This window comes from Cephus cinctus, unplaced genomic scaffold (assembly GCF_000341935.2).
Source record: "Cephus cinctus unplaced genomic scaffold, Ccin1 Ccin1_scaffold1362, whole genome shotgun sequence".
Taxonomy (NCBI): domain Eukaryota; kingdom Metazoa; phylum Arthropoda; class Insecta; order Hymenoptera; family Cephidae; genus Cephus; species Cephus cinctus.
In genome coordinates, this window is record NW_014333769.1 from 131098 (window position 1) to 149448 (window position 18351).

At 39.6% G+C, this 18351-nt stretch overlaps 1 protein-coding gene across 2 annotated transcripts in view; it reads right to left on the reverse strand.

Annotated features, from left to right (window-relative positions):
- Positions 1–18351, reverse strand: part of LOC107273074 (cadherin-99C) — a 63343-nt gene that overhangs the window by 10325 nt on the left and 34667 nt on the right. The window contains exons 2-6 of one of the 2 annotated variants that reach the window (XM_015750878.2): positions 9206–9281; positions 7162–7227; positions 6270–6448; positions 4771–4893; positions 3505–3768 (exon numbers count right to left, since the gene is read on the reverse strand). In XM_015750878.2, the coding sequence (XP_015606364.1) occupies positions 3505–3768; positions 4771–4893; positions 6270–6448; positions 7162–7227; positions 9206–9281 (708 nt within the window). Of the gene's footprint in view, positions 1–1574; positions 2721–3504; positions 3769–4770; positions 4894–6269; positions 6449–7161; positions 7228–9205; positions 9282–18351 lie in introns of those variants that run through there. The other variant, XM_025090371.1, reaches the window with a different exon arrangement.

Sequence of the window (18351 nt, forward strand, 5' to 3'; positions counted from 1 at the left end):
CCCCCCCCATTTTTAATATAAGTAATGAAAAAATATTGTGGTGAGGTAGACGTCCTCTATGGGGTAGCCTGAAGTCGATTTGATCCCATTACAGACTAAATCATCTGTCCATCCGTACTGGTAATTCTATGTAATTTCATGGCGGTTGGCGGTATCAAATTATTAGGTAACTCGGTCATCTGACTTTGATAAGCACTGCACTTTGGTATCGCTAGTCAGTGCATTTGATGCAGTTAAATTTTACTAACGTATTATACCTGTATATGGATACCGTGGATACCTGGCACTAGTTCTTTGATTTGGATCATTCTAACTCTTTTTTTTTTCAATACCACTGTACCGATACTATTATTTTCTTGGCAATTTACTCGGGTAGCCACAGGTGCAGCGGTCTTGTCGCTCGTTGAAGAATAATTTTGATAACGTTTTTGGCGTTGATAAAAAACGTAAATAGTAGCACGTGGTGTGTCCGGTGATTTTTGTTTCGATGGTAACATTGCCTCATAGAGATTTTACGTGAGCGCAGTTGACAGCATTGATTTGCTGTTTGTAAGAAGGACTGTTATTTTTGAAACGTCAGTTTGACGTTTCACGTGGCTGCCACGTGTACACGTGCACTCTTGAATTGTTAACAACAAAGATTGTATTTTTGTGGATCCTGTTTTTTTTTTAATTTGAAAAATGTTTCTAGCATCGAATTGAATGACGAAGTAAGTTGCTCTATATGATATTGAAATGCTCCCCACCTGCAGCCATACGGCAGCTGCATCCAGTGCTTTTATCTAACGCAAGATAAATTGGCGGCTGGTGCAACGTCTATTCACTGTGATTATATCTGTAGCTTTCTTTGATTTATCTTACGCCTTGAGATACGCTCAGCCACCAACTATATTTTCTACAGATGTATACGTATATGTATAGTGAATGTAAATTGCATATGTGCATCCGACCAGTCGATGCAGTTTACGTATTCGCTTGGATTAGCTTATCTCGTAAGATTTTAATGTTGCGAAGTACCTAACAAAATTTCCGTAACTTTTTTATTATCGTCGTAAAATCATAATCGATATTTCATAATGATCTTGGCATCGAGCAAATGAAAATATTTGTCTCTCCGGTCAAACTGAGATACGGTCGTAAAGATCGGGCAAGTTTTTCGCAAATGGTGTAGTACACGGGTACCAACGTTCTTCTCGTATGTCAAATACACTGAATGTAGGAATTTTCGAAAAGCAGAAGTTACGTGTAATTCGATACCGAATTACCGAACTTTGCCAAAGTATAGGAAATGTAATTCAATAAATTTACCGTGGGCCGCGATTCCTACGTCTTATTGGTATTTTTCATCACAATATCCTCTGGCACTGCAGTATCTCCGTAGCAGTGTAAATCAACAGGGATAAAGATCGTGGACGCATTTTTTAGTAAAAAATTTCAAAATTTTCAAAATGAGCCTTTTTTTGCATCTAACGAGCATTCGCATCAAGTCGCATCAATTCGCAATTCGCATTCGTTGATGTCAGTGATTGGCTATTGTCAGAAACGTGTTAACCGCATTCCAAGGAATCACTCACCATTAAAGAATCTACTGTGGCGCCTTCGACGATGTGGCCGATCATGGAAGCTAACAATAGAAGCCACACAGACAAGACTTTCATGTTACGAAAAAGATCCACGGTGAAATTTGTCGGATTTAAAAAGAAAATGCAGGTAACGAGCATCCTCGTCGATTAACTATTGTTCAATTTTCTTGATCCGTAAACGCTCGACTTCCTCTCGCCGAGGCGTCACTGATTTAGTTTGACCAGATTTTGATTAAAAAATTTTCATGACCCAGTGGGTCATGACGGTATAGTAAAATCGATTAACAAGCAGATGACTATCTACCTGAATTAAAGTGCAGATAAATAATAGTGAGAAGAAAGGATAAATATGCTTTTTATATCCCACGTATATATATACACTTTTGTATCTCCTGCGGATTATCTCCGATCCCGAGCACACGGCTCGAGTAGGCCGTTGAATCGAAACTCGAAATTCGAAAACCGTATGTATTTTCATAGAGATTATATCGGGCAAGATTTTTTGTAGTTTGCAATACCGGCGATCTGATAAATTTATAGAAAAAAAAAATGTATAATACGATACATACAAGTGTACCGAAGATAATATCGAATCGTGATCATCGATCGATTCTATTTAAAAGCGATTATATCCTATTACACTATTACATCCCTATTGGGACTGTTATCCCTGTTTCCGGAAATAATGTCCACCCTTCCCACGGCGCACCTTGCATAATCCCCACACGCGCGTTTTTACCCACGAACGATAAGATCGTTCGCCCCGATCGTGATTGCCCTATAATTTTATACGGCCCACGCGGCAACGTCCCGCGACTCTCTTGCTCTCATTGTTTTATTGCTGGAATGCAGTCAGGCTGATCTATCTAATATTGCGTATGGGACGCGGAAGAGGCTGCTCCGTAATCAGTAATCAGGAGCGTTTAAGACACTTGACGTGTCTGACACGGTTCGTTCCCTTCGGCAGGAGGAAGGGGAAAACTTTTAAAAAATTTTGAATTTTTACAAAAATTTGTACACAATTTTTTTTTTTAATTTATCACGAAATTTTTTTCTCGGATACCGATTTCGCGATACATCCGTAACCGTTGATCACTTCGCGAAAAAGGCCGTAACTTGCGGTTTTTCTCGTCTCAAAGTCGAACCGTGACTAATGCCGCACGCCGACTGTCCTACCTCAACTAACTGCATACGTGTACAGTCGAGACTTATCTACCCACTGTGCATAACCCTATTCGCCGATACCTACATGCGTTGCAATTTTCTTTGTCCATTTCGCATTACCATTGCAGGTATGCATTATACAGGCGTAATCAAAGTTGAAACGTAAGTCGGTAACTTTTGAAACATTATACAGGTAACTCTGGAACTTGTGACGCGTCGACCGTGAATGGACGTAATTCTTTGAAATTCAAAGTACACGGTGCCCGCTGGTAAATCGACCCGTGAAAATCTATAGGCGTATATAACGCGTGAGCAATATTGAAAATAAGGATCGCGTAAGAAATTCGCAAGGGATGCAACCGCGTCGGACCAATGGCCATATAGTAAAGAATCCTAGGATATGTGGGGAGTCGATAAAGCAAATTGCGAATATGGTCTGCAAATCGGCGCGTTGGCTCGGTGACTCACTTGGGAATCCTGGCCTCTTCCTACGACCCACGCGATTGACCAATGTCCGTTCTTCTTTGACGCCATCGTGGATGCCATTAAAATTAACGGGTCACCCGTTTGATTTTTTTTCCTATTATTTTATTCTCAAAATTGATTCGGGGTGATTGAAAAAAGTATCTGTCGCGTAATTTTTTTTTCTTTGAAAATTAATTTCATTTTTATCCAACATGAAATTGAGGAATCGCAGGACGGTTGGGTTTCCCGATGATGAGGATTCGGTGATCGGACTCTTGTGGGGGCTGCTTACCGATGCGAGAATGGTCACCAGGTAACGCTGGGTCTTTTCATAATCCAGAGTACGATTGACGGTAACCTGGCCCTGATGAGGCAGGTTGATGCTGAAGTAACCGTATCCATCGGCGGTCGTAATACGATCCCGACCGACGCCATCACTGTTGCCAATCCCTTTGCCATCGCCTGGCGCTATCGAGTATTCCACAAGTCCATTGACTCCAGCATCCGCGTCGACGGCCACGATGTTCTTGAAGATAGTCGAGCCGACCGGGGTTAGCTGCGGAGGGGAGGCAAAAGATTTTATTTTTGCGAAAGATGCCCGCTTGCATAACGGATTTTATCTGGTGGAAGTGGATATGAGCTACCATGCGAAACTAACCGGACCTCATATATATATATATATTATATGATAAAATTATACGTGTGTACATATAGAATGAATGTAGATTGAAATCTTAAACGTGGATATTTTTGATCGAATTATTTTATTCAGTCCGACTCAAAAGATCGCCGCCAACTGGATTTGGCGCTGCCGTCGAGACGGCGTCTGAGCTACGTTGGATCTGGTCGTGGGGAGAATGTTAATTGGTGATTTGAATTTCAAAATAATTCGGTAATGGTCTGCTTGGAATTTTTGGATTATATTGTATATACAGTGGTAACGTTTTTTTGGACGAAAATAAACGTCAATGAAAAAAAAGAGAAATAAAGTTTGTGAGGAGAAATTTTGATGAGAAATTTTTTTTTTTTTTTTGAAAAAAAATTATTCTTCCTTGTATGGAGCCGGTTCGTTTATTTCTATGTGGGCGATTATTCTGTGAGCGACTGTCGATGCTCCGATGGTGGATTTAAAGTGGGGTTTAACGACGTTTCGGAAGATTTAAAAACGTCATCAGAATGCGTTTCAGGTTTTCAGGGCGAAACTCAGAGTCACGCGTATCTATGTACGCGCGATGGGAATATGAATGAAAGTTGATGCAGAAACGTTCGCCTCTGGCTGAATCGACCGGTAATAATGTTAATGAATATATGCACTTTGCCATATCGGACGTATCCATTTACATCGTGACTGATTTTAGTCATTGATAAGCCCAATGACCTTAGAGCCACGTGTAAAAAAGTCTTAATTGAAAGTTAATAGGGATACCTTCTTTCTCGGTATACGGGAAGAAGCTCTCGGAGCTTTGTGAATCGCAATTTCATTGGGGGTCTCATCTCATTTATTACACAACTTTTATATTGAATTATCTGTAGAAAAAATAATCTACCCAAGACTCACCTCCGGCACAGTAGTTTCGTATGGCGTGTTAATGAATATCGGCGCGTTATCATTGATATCGGATACCCTCACAATCACCGGAATGTTCCTCTTCTTGTTCGAAGATTTGATCGTGCACGTGAGCTGTGAAAGAAGAAAAACGAAAGATTTATGTAAAGGAAGAAAATTATATATTTCGTTAAAAGTACTTTCTATTGAAATTCGTATGAGAAAAAAAATTGTATTATCTCCATTATGACGTCATCGAAAGATCGAACCGTCCAAGTATTTACGTAATCGTGCAGCAGCATCCGACCGTGTCTTGCGTCATAGGTGCTCTAGACCTTTCACATTCCGAACGAGAGTGCGTAATAAAGCGGAGATAAAAAATTTGCACATTCCTAGATTGCACAATTGTGATAGTCAAATGACGATTTGAGGTAATTTCTAATTTTATTTGCACCCAGTCGATAAAGAATACGAGCATTCGCGATTTGGATCCTTGTGGGAAAATTTATGAGCTCGATTCGAATTTTCAAAAAATGTTATGGCAACGCCAGTCATGAAATTTATACTTTGTGGTATACTCGGGTTTGCAAGGGTTCGGCATGAGACTGGGTGCAATTGCACTTTCTTTATGGAGTTGACCACTTCCTGCATGGCTATAGCGTGCAGTAATCTTATAGGCTAGTATCTATAGTCTCGGTGTCTTATAAATATTTAATGCGAATTCAATTTATTGATTTTCTATTGTTGCAAAAAATATTAGTTTCAGATTGGCTCGTGTATTTATTTACTCGTATTTTATACGGGTAAAAATTTATTACTTGAATATATGATGGACTGTAAAGGGTCTATGATGATATATATATATATATAGCTTACAAAAATTTATTTATATATTTCGGATCAATTTTCTTTTTTTAATACAAAACAGTGAAATTTCGGTGAAAGTTAATCGCTTTATTTTCTGCATGACTGATCTCTCTCCCTTACGTGCCATCGTAATTTTGCGGTTCACATAGTTTCTCGTGCAGTTGAAAATAAAGAAGAAAGCTTTTAGACTTCACCGCGAAATTATTTTAAGTGGTACATATATATAACATGCTACGATCTCGCAATTATGACGAAATTCGCAAACGGCATAGTAGGCGTTACTCTTGAGTTTAACTTGATGGCAGAGAGTCAGCTCGAGTTTCCTTGACTTTTAATGACGGCAGTCCTTCCAAGACCCAGCTGTCCAACGTGTTAAATTTTTAATTCACTCGAGGTAAACGCGGACTCCCATGAGATCTATAGGTGTCAGCCAGAGTCATAACTCCGTGCGCGGTTTAACGGAGAAAGCAGTTTGGACGATATTTCACGGTTCGCCGATAACGTATTTAAGCACCAAATGACAAGAACAACAATTAGACATACTTTCTCGGATCATAATAGAGAAATTCGTTGATGAACGTAAGAAAAAATTTTTTTTTTTAATTTCTGAAGAAAATTTTTTTTCCTATATATAAATCTCTCACCTGGAATATAATGTGGGACAGATTCGCGTCGTCCCTGTCTAGTGGTTCTAAAAGCTTGAGCTTCTTTCCTTCGAGGGTGAAGATCGGTTTCCTCCCGGAAAATATCAACTCCAAAGTGGTCTCATTGAACGGATCTCCCGAGACCGGAAGTTCGCTGGGTACAGTCTTCTGATCGATGGCTGAAAATGAAATATTTAAGGAGAATGTTTCACGGAGAGAATCCCCTATGATTTTCATTGATTGATATTACGAATTCCCTGCCGGATTACGTCAAAATCAATATTGCCAGTCAACAAGCACAGCGCAATGCGATAACACGCGTGTAATCAGCGAAATTTATATGACAAAAATATGCAAATATTTTTCAATATTTAATTCAATCCACATTAAACGTGTAATTAGGCATGCATGTTCCTTTCAATTAATTAATATAGTCATAAGCTATACTTATTGCTATATCTTACTATAGCGCTATTACACCCCCGCTAATTACGATACTTAAATTTAACAACCACTTTCGCCTAATGAAGCATTACACCATGTTACGCGTCGTTAGAAAGCTGCGCAGAAGCCCTGCCTTTAAGCTGCGCGCCAGGCCAATGCGAATCGTGAATTATGTGCACGTCAGTCACTAAATACTTTGGTTGAAATTATTATCAGGAGGATAACAATATATATCAATATATACTGTGTATTAGTGATCGATATATAACAAGTATATTGGAACGAGTTCAGTACACAAAAAATGACAGCGTGAGTAACCTCCTGCCAATGGGGATCTTTCGCATCCATGACTTCGAGGACTCGAGATCGATCGACGGCAATCGATCGTGCTTTATCGATTTTTATAAATTTTTTTTTTTTTAATAAATAAAAAAAGTCAAAAACTTACCATCCCCTTTGCTCTCTTCGATATCGACGATGATATTCGATTGGCCAGTCTCGACCTCGCACAGACCTTAAAAAAATGAAGGGAATTTGAAAAATTCCTACGAGGTCACGAGGTTATCGATAAATATAATTCATGGCGCGTTCCTACGTTATATGGGGAATCATAGCGGGTTTTCATGGTCATGCGATAACTTTACGCTAGAATGATTTCCGTCGCAATAGCCGTCTTTGCACATTTCTATAATAACGTCTTACGTACCGTGTTCAAAGTCACGTGCGTTATGTTATATACAGGTATATATATAGGTATAACAGGCGTTGTTACGGTTTGTAACGTTTGAGTCGAACGAGATAATTTTATCGAGTCTAGGATTTTTTTTTTCCGTCGGGAACCTCTGGACCAAATCTGAGATTTTCATAGTCAAATGAGATGGGACTTATCTCCGGGGAGTTTTAACGCCTTGCTCCAGTTTGCTCTGAAACGAGGCACGTCATGAGGCAGTTGTACGTAACGTGTTTTTGCCGTAGGAAACGCTTAACGGTAAAAAAAAAAAATGAAATTCAGGGAAATTGAAAATGTAATCTGCATTTGTGAATATCTGCATTTATACGATATTCGCGATGCGTCTGTATGTTATTCGAAATATCTTTATCGTGCAGCTGCACTTGGTGAAGGTGCATCTGAATACGTTCACTGCACGAAGTAGGTAAAGTGTAAGTGGAAATGTCATCCGAGTGCAGGTTGCATCGAGAAGATTGAGGAGCGGTGCATCCTCCTTCTCTTGATGCCATTAAAATGGGGACGTTAACCTTTGTACGTAAGATCAGAGGTAAATGGGTGGGATATGATTGGTTGTGATTTCTTAAATTTTTTTTTATTGTTCTTAATCGACTTTATAATTTAGTTAGTCAAATTTTCTTTGAAAATTAACATTTTTGCTGATGGTTCCAGGAGGGACGATGAAAATTTTTACCACCTGTCTTTGGGTTATGGGGAATGAATTTTCGTCGGGAAATTTTTTGGACAGTTTGAATATCTGCGCGTCTGTGTTTCTTTATACTACCAATGCTAGTACACTAATTTTTTTTTTTTTCTAATAAAAATACTTGTTTTACGGAAACCATTCTCTCGTGTCCATATTTATAGCTGCGTCGTGTCTACGGTGCTCGGTAAATTTTCTTAAGACAGATATTCTCGTACACCTTGTTGAAATCGCGAGTTATGGACGCGCCTTAACCACGGTCTGCACAAGCTGACTTTCCAGGTGAAACACATGGAAAAATTCAAATAACTCGGGCAGGCTCGTGAGAGCCGTACCGTATTGTTGAAATAGAAAAAAAAGTGCATTATCAAAAATTCCAAATAAAGCACGTTCGAACCCATTAAAAATGTAGAACCACCTTATCCCCATATCACAACGATATCTAATTACCTGCAAAGTTAAAATAATCTTAATTCCCTTTTCTGTCTTAACGAGTAAACAATCACGTGTAAAAGGAAATACTATAAAATTTTCTGTGGCATTCCCACGTTACTCGGTAGCCATAAACGTACACTGAGATTTCACATATGCCCCTTCCCCTCCCCCAAAATTGCAACGCAGCAGAATTACGTAAACCGTAAATTTTCCTAACGAGACTCAAGAGTGATATAAATTTTTGATAATTGAATAAGAAAATTTTTTTTCCAATGTGCAAGAAATTCCGATGCAACGGAAATGCATATGATGCACTTTGGACTCAGGAAGCTTAGAAATCCGCGCGTGCCGCTTATTCGTTTGTTTATGCCCGATCCTGACAATAAACCAATATGTCCCATTGGTACTGGACGTAAGTAATTGGCAATCAAGATTAGATTTATGCATATGGGAAATACGATAGACCGCAACTAGTTGTCGTTATCTCTGAATGGCGTTTACCTTCGAACTGCATACGTAATTGTATGCGCGCGACGTGCGAATTCTCAAAGCCGTATAAATCTGACGGTCTCGCATGTTGATCGCTAAATTTTCGCATGTATGGTATTACAATGGCGTCTCACTTACCCGCTTTGGATACGACGAGTTGCGGAAGCAAAGACACGCTTAGAATGTGCAACAGCCACCAGATCGTAATCCGAGCCTGAAACAAGTATAACACAGGGATATGTATTATTGGCGTGAAACGTGCGAATTTAATACTGTGCGAAATATTATTTACATATATCTATTGGAACGTGTATATTGAAATATATACATTGACATGATTGAGCAATAGTAAATTTCGAATATCGGTAGAATGAGAATAATTTAAAAAAAAATCTATATAAATGATTATTGCATTTACGATTGGATATACCTATAATTAACTTTACCCATGATCGCGGGGTTATTAATATATTTTTTTTTTTCACAATATCATTAACCGACATCCAATGCTATTTTTAATATCGCACACGTGCTCAAGCTGTGGAATAAAAAAATTGACAGCGAAACTCGAATTTTCTCTATATCCTCGACATAGTGCATATAGGCATACGTGCAATATGCACGCGTGAGACGCACGTACTTAAAGGTGCATACCGTAGGTAATGCGATCTACTTTCCAGAACACGTTAACATACGTCCCCGATATTTATGTCGGTTGGTCTTAAAGCTATAAGGTTATAAAGGTGGTATCGTGTAATTTATTATATCGCTTTCCCCATAGATGATCACGCCGTGGGGCGAGCGTGGTTGAAGTTCTGGTAATTTTTTGCATCCGCGGCTGAATAATCCAGTCGGGTTATAATCGATAATCGTAAGCGCAGTGAAAGTCGCTTAATCGTATTCATTGAATTATATTCAAATTTGATGTGACTATCGATTGTATGCAGCATATACGTTATATTTATTTTCAAATATTCACACGTGGCACGGTATATACATGTATATATATATATAGTCTGTTCAGGGTAATTACCGGTGATCGACCCACTTGACGAAAGTCGAATGAAAAAAATCGATTGGAGATATTGATCGCGCGAATAAGAAAATGGTGAAACTCCATTTCTTGGAGAGAGGACAGGCAGATGGACAGATTGATGGCTAGCTGTTCATAGGTTATGTTGGAGATTTTTCGAAAGCGTCGAATGTATAGCTAGTGAAGCTATGAGCTATCGGCATTATATACGTGGACACGTATGGGGACTTTGGAAGAAAGTAGAAATTTTTTGTGTGTGGAATTACCATAAAGTCCTATGGGAAATATCTGAGGAGTTGGGTTTAATATATGATGGTATGTCTTATAGGGTATGAATATTGACAAGACCCATTTTGGACGTTTGGTAAGACTCACCCTGTATATATGATATACAGGGTTGATGTGTATATATATATTGGAGGTATTGAAAAATTGTATGTAAAAAAATCGTACAGGATCAATGTGCGACATGTGTACTTGGATCATGACTGAAAATTCCTCGCATAAGCGCATAAGATAACGAGGCTGTGTCATGAGAAAAAAAAAAGGTACCGGATGAGGGAAGACAATGTTATCACACCTGTGTAATCTTCGGCTGTTGCCCTGAGGACCTTTCTCACCTGGTCACGGAGGTTCTCATCAGGGCACAATGGGAAGCAATTGATAGCAGAGTGCGTGTTACAAGCTCTTAACCCTTTTCGTTGTCAAAAATATTTTTCTTGATCGGAACGTCGAAAAATGAAAATGATAAAATGATATAATAATAAAAATTTGTATGGAATGCCAAAAAAAAAAAAATTCAGATTAAATTTTGAGGTCGGAGAAAGTATGATATCAGCGTTCATAGTAATTGCGATCGTCGTAATCGATAATCGATCGAAAATCGAACTCTGACGATTTGGCAAAGGAGATCGATAACGATGCGCTTTCGATTGAGTTAGTGAAACTCGAATGCGTCGAACGTTCCACTTGTATCGTATTACGCTTATAATGCACTTTACCCACGCACGGCAATCACTCGTAAATATTTTTCAAAGGAGCGTTAACGTTCTTCTTACTGAACGTTCATTGCGTAACAATTGCGTTTCCGTAACGGAACCTGCTCCGGTTGCGCACGACTCAAGCAGAACGTGATAACGCATTGCTGTTTCCATTGATATACGTGGTATGCGATATTTAAGTAATTTTACCTGTACAGCCATAGTTGACGTAATACCAAAACATTGGACGTCATTACGGTACCGTATCGGATGTCAACCAGTATAGTTGACTTTCCATGCGTGCGCACGCGTAGGAGGATATGGAGTACAGTATTCGAACACATGGAATGTTGATCGTAAATCGAAGCTTTCGGTATGCGCTTAGAACAATGGGTCATCCATTTCTCAAATAATTGACTCGATAAATTTCTTTAGAAAAAACATGAAGAAAATTTATTGTTTTGTGTATTGAGTTAAGGGGGGGAAAAAAAAATTACGACCTACTTCGGAGCATCGATTCTTGATCGTACGGATAGCATAGGAGATAATGGGACTGTGCGGTAGGCATACGTATGTATAGTGAAGAATTAAATGCAAAGTTTTCTACCGCAAGCCTAAGCCTTTCTAAGTCTATCATTAGAGACAATCCGTGGAGATAGAAGAATTGTCTGATTTTTTTGCGTAAAAGCCTGTTGTAGAACCTCGAGGACTTAGAACGTGAGCCAAGGTTTGAATATAGCCGAGAGATAAGTTGCGGGTCAGGTCACGCGGGTCCAGAAGAAAGTTTGCAGCTGCCTCAGGAGTCTATCGAAGTCGATCCTTGCAATATTTATTTAATCGCGGTTGGCATGACGTCAGATCCGATACCACGATTACGTGTAATTGGTACGTTGTAATCAGTCGAAAAGAATAGGCCGATGTAAAGGTATGTTGGAGGATCGATTTTTTAAAAATATTTATTAGCTGCACATACATAGGTATACCGAATCGATTGTCTTCTTGCCGGAAACAACAGAGCGAAGACCAACCGGATTCGGTGGCTCGAGATACCGATCTTTGCTCTCTTCCTGTTGCGACTCCTTAACGAAGGCGCAGGACATGCAACCTTCGTGCGAAACTCGCAAAGTTCACAATCAAGCCGGGTGTGTTCACCTTGATGCACGTGGGCGTCGCGGCGCCGAGTTACTGCCCTTCCACGTGACTTTGAACGCAGGCTGGGCCGACGTATCCGTGAAGATTTTCCAATAGAAGGAAGAGGCTCAAGACGCTGCTTAACGTATTCAATGACGTTTATGGATTTATCGATTCTCTTGGTTTTATCGCCGAGTGCACGTGACATGACCTCCGAGTTATTCAGCGAGCACGTGATAAGGCGTGGGTTTAAAAACCATTGAATTACGGCCATTCGCAATTTCACGTGTGTCTGTGAGCTTTCGTCTAAAAAAAATCTATAGCTCATAGGGATGCTGGGAAAATGGACCGGAATGAGATTCAACGGGGTCAGGCGAGTAATGAATTTTTTTTGCAATCTCGAAAAATTGCATCTCGCATTACGCAACCAAATGCATTTTGAGATAAACGCGAAATAATCCATGTTCCTTATCGTCCGGTCTTACGTGCACTCGGGTGCATCGGAAATGCAAGTCTCCCCAGGACATTCGTACGGAATGCAGCGCTCCTATGTTATTCGAGATTGCGCGATGCTGAAGTCTGAATGGTCGTATTATCGCGAATACACCATACGGATTCTCAGGCACGCTAACGAACCAGCTACCTGAGACTTCGACAATGTGAAATTACACGAGTTTACATAATCAGCCTTATTAATCTGGCAAGTCGGTGGTATCTCACCTGAAGCCTTATCTGAGTCGGAAGTAAAGCGTTCCTGCCTCTCGTCGCGAAGCGGAACGTTGGAAACGGAACGGAAACCACCGTCAGACGTACGATTTATAATGCGGAGTCTAGACATTTGGAGGTTATACCCATCGCACAGCCTTAACGATAGTTTCGTGGGACTCGGGGCCCAGTTTAAACCGACTTGGTCCCACGACCCTGTAAAACCCGGTCTCCGGTGTCCAGCAATTATGCAACCCTGTGCAGCGGCTCGTTCGACCGAGTGCAAAGCGTCGTTCGTTTTACGAGGCAGCCGTTACACACTGGCCACGGCCATACAAAGCGCGAACCTTCCACACCCAACCGAGTGTTACAGTGCGACGGCACCTGTAAATACGAGTATGTAACACATTGCCAACGGCCTGCATAATATACATATGGTGCAGACCATACGTGATAGATATAGAAGCACCTGCCCTTGACACTTGTATAGCATCTCTATATGTTACCATATAGGAAGTCCTCCATTAGTTCATCCCGGACACCAGCCTGCATCCCTAAATAACACGAGTAATACAAAACTACTGTAAAGCCAGTTGGGCCCAAAGGGGATCATTGTAAATCATACAGCGCATGATTTTAAAATATATCAGGATGCCGGATGCAAGTGGAAACAAAATTTTTTTTTTTGAAAAAAAATTTTTTTCCATCCTCCCCTTGATCGACAAATCATACGCGAGTTGTCAGCCACTTGGATAATCATAGCAATTTTCAAGCCTCCGGACACACACTGATCCTGACCTCGTCTAGCCGATCTTATCGAAACTCTTAGCACCCTCAAGTCATTCTCGTTCCGGATATTCCTGTTTGGAATTTGTTGATATAGGATATATTACCCGAGATCAGGGTGGAAGTCCCTTGCCGATTATTTATTGCTCATTATAATGCAGGTACTTTGCCGAGGTGCGCCACCCGAGGAATCGGCAGCGCGATCAAGATGTCGATAAGATCGCACAGCCACCGCCTACGATTTATTAAGTCCTGCCTCGTTGCTCTCGTGTCTCGTTTAGTCCTTAGGAAGATATATATATATATACAATATATTATAAATATATATATATATTAAAACGTGTAAATTTCTAATCGACCATTCCTTAATTATCAATATAAAATTAATTAGCGTATTTTAATTTCACAGAAAGCTCATTTGTCGACTATCGTTTAATTACCATGCATTAGTCATTTCGTACGAGACCACGTGTGCACCGGTTATATTGGGAATAAAATTTGCAAGAAGACGAATGACGTCACAACGTATTTCTGAATCCTTAAAAAGTAGGTCGATAACGACTCCTCGTTGAAACAGTTAACGAGCCCACGTACCTCGGCAGTTTGAAATTACATAATCCAATCAGAGGATATGTGTTTCCTGTACTATAAGAATATTCAGACTTCACTGCTGAATTGTGGGTAATACATATGTACGTATACCCAAGAGTACAAGATAATTGGGCTACGCATTACGCTAATTAGACCTCTTTGAATAGCACACGACATATACGAGAAGTTTAATGCAGTTTCGTAACTGCCGATTGAAAATTCATCAATTAAGCGGTGCAGTATGTGATTTTCAGAAATTTGCATAAGTTACACATAATCAGCAATTCAGAGGTGAACGCGCGTTAGGCAACTTCAGTCCTTGATACGTTAGGCGATAAATCTGAAAATTCGATGAACAAGCTTTGGTTAGGTTTGATCGTTGCTATAAAAATGAGTGATTTAAAAAAAAAAGATTGAAATTTTTTTTTTTTAATCCGATTAAAGGTTGCAGTCTGATTAGGAAATGGATCTATAGAATTTATTATACAGCGGAGCTAATCATCCTCTTACTAGTCTGTATCCGTGACCGATCCAATGACTCGTCTGAAGCATCCGTGATTTTTTTTTTTTTTTTTTTTTTTTTTTTTTTTTCTTAACTATCCTGATTGGTACTACTGACGTAATGAAGAAATTATGCTGGCTAATGGGAAAACGGGTGGATCGTTTGGATTCTTGTTTTAGTGATAACGGAAGGTTTGTGCAGCGTAGCGTGGAGTCGAACAGGAGCGCCAACGTTTAAAAGCTTAGGGAACTTATGATGGGGCACGTGTAGTTTATGAGTTTAACAACTGAATCTGAATATGATTTACAGGACGAGCTCGGGTTGGCTTGCTTGTAGTATGAGACTGTTGGTGTATTGTATAAAGGCGCATCCGCATGTTTGGCGTGCAGTCGGATTGCATGGCTGATCGCAGTAATACCAACGTCAACGAAGCGTCAGTCTAGAGCATCGAGCGAGTAACGCGCCGCTTCCGCGAGTTTACATGGAGCGATACCTCGGTGGTACCGAAGAAACCTTGAAACGCCTTAAGGCTTTTTTGTTTAGGGCCAAAATACGTGGAATGGAATTTTACTTCTTATGTCTAATAAATCGTCCAGTTAACTGAAAGATATTTGACACGGGTAATAGAGGAAAAAAAGTATTTACCAATTTTACTTTTAATTACCGAGAAATCTCTTGTTTGCTTGATCTCAATTTTTTTTCTGAAATATTTTATACCAAAATTACGACGAACCTGGAGTTTCGACGGATAACGGATTTGTACCTTGCGTTTTTACTGTTACAATGCTAGAAGATATCGGACCGGATAGATACTGGCAAGATAACCATTGTATCGTTTCTATGAAACGATGAAACGGGAACCGGCTTATTGTCAGTCTAGAATTCTTAGCTATACGTGCGGAACACGAAACATTGAAAATAAAGTAGGACTCGTATTAAATACTTATGATATATAATGTCGAAAAAATTTTTCAAAAATTTCCAAAAAAATTTTTTTCCAAAAAATCTTCATTTACCTTCCTAAGACTAGCATACATATTGTAGACCACTCAGGCACGAAATCATATTTTACTGGTTAAAATTTTTTTTTTCTAAAAAAGTGCACTCGACTAAGTTCAAGTGCAAAACTGCACCACGTACAGGCATCCAAACGATAAAGGTCAAGAATGCACATTCCAGAGTGCACGCGCTATGAAATATATTTACTCCATATTATGCGTGTATATATGATCTTCGATATAACTCTGCCGTATTATATTATAGCGGGTCTTCTATCGTCGCGTGGAATACGTGCTTAAGGTTTTCTCCAGCGGTGCATAAAGAACAAGAAACTAATGGAATCCCGTATACGGCACTTTGAATTCCGTTACAAATGCAAGAAGAAGCAGGAGGCGGAACTGTCCTCGTATATAATTGAAAACTGCACCGTCCATACGCACGTATACAAATTGCATACTGTCAATGACAATGCGTGGTATAACAGTAGATACCCATAGCGCGGCGTACAAGGTAAAGGTTCACGGTCGTGTAATAATAATCTTAAAAATATCGCCTTTAATTAACAATTTCTCGACTTGATAGCCACAACAAATAACAGGACGTTAATCAACTTCTCCAAGATTCAGCATATACGTCGGCACGGGGTAGCGTATTTCCTGTTTGTACTGTGACGTCACGGGTATATACCACGCTGTCTATTTATAACTAAGGAAACCGTGACAGCGTGAGAATTAATGTAAGATATAGTTACAGTAAAATAATTTTTTCTTTTAAATTTTATTAATTGCGCAATTTCCAAATATAATTATTACCGTGGGAGTTAATCAATTAACGTGATCAAGGAACCCGGAAAATTTCTGTAACTTCAAAGCTAATCGCGGTTTTTTTTTTTTTTTTTTTTTTATTACATAACGATAATTCATGTATACTCCCTATGTTATTATATTACTGACCCGATTCACGGGCTCGCTCGAAGTTCCTAACAAATGCAAACTCCCATAATTTTCTGACCGTAAGCAGACGTCGTTTAAGGGAACGACCATGGCGGCTGATTGTTACACCTTTAGGAATTGCCGAGATAATTGGTCGCTCGATGTGCCAGTCTAACGAGAGCTCCTTGGCTCCCTCGTTAAAGTACACGAGAATACTTTCTGATCGCAGCGGGATGAAATTGCGCAACGTCGTCGTCACGTATATCCACCAAATTCTGCGAACGTTAACAGAGTCGGTCTTTGCTCAATAGGACGCTGTGCGAATAAAAATTGGCACGTAGCTTCTATAACAGGCTGGATACCACCAGCGTCGTTTAGTCGCTGATTGAGAGCGAAGAGAAAAAATGGATAAATTTTTTATCAAGAATTTTCACCACGGAATTATTCGAACCTAACGTTCCCCCAGGAAGCTGCATTGACGTTAATCACCAGAAGCGGCTGCTGTCTCTGCGGAGAAATAGAACAGACAGTAAATCGAATTGCTCGATGGTCCATGGTAAACGTCTATCAGCCCTGCAATTACCCGTTAGGCAATGTCTAATTCAGAACGTCATACCTAACAGATACATCTGTTAGGAAGTAAAAAAAAAAATGGCCGAGAAAAAATTCACCAAAATAATTTCTCGTTCGCTGCCGTACGTAATATGGATGTATTGATAGAAGAGCTGAGACCAAAAAATAATGGCGAAAGCAGGTATAGCTGCTCTATACGACCGACGAAACTTCAATATTCGAAAGTGCTGATCGAGTTTCCGTGGGAATTTTTTTTGTATGGGAAAAAAAATATGACTGCTGCTTCTTACCAAGAGCAGACATTAATTAGTCTGTGCTAATTAACGTTTAAGTACTCCTGTACGTGTAGGGCTTGTTAGCAAATATTAAATTACGTCATTCGCGAAATTCATTAGTAACTTTGTTATCGGTCTGGAATAAATGATTTTTAAAATTGATAACAGCCTCGGTTTATAACGTGGCAATTACTATAATGCCCTATTACAATTGCATGCGCGCACCTTAACCAAGTTTGGCATGTGTTACATATGTAGGTATATGACTATGTGTATTAGTTACGCTACCAGGGGTTAGAGAGTCACTAGGTCACTTACACGGGCTATAGGTACCACGTGTATATCGGTGTATGGATATATGTAATGACGTATACATTGTATGCACATATGTTTCCATCATTCGCGTTCACCAAAGCGTGTCTGGGACTTAGCCGGAGTTCTTTCATGCGTGTGCACCATATTGTCGTAAAACGATGCATACACGGCATGCATCTATCCGTAATGCCGCACGTGTCTGTATGCATATGTCAAAGCTCTCATATGAAATTGACACTCAAAGGAATATTGCTTCTTTAGAATTTCTATATATGTCTTTTGAGTTAGGTATACTGTATGTTATGTTTACGTATGGCAGCATCTTCGCGAGAGAGACGAGTGTCTGTAAATCAGAGAAACTGATGGGACATGAGTGGAATAGGTTTATCTGTTTATTTGAGGAAATGACGTGTGAAGACTAAGAATATTAAAAAAAAAAAAAAAAAAAAAAAAAAATTTTTT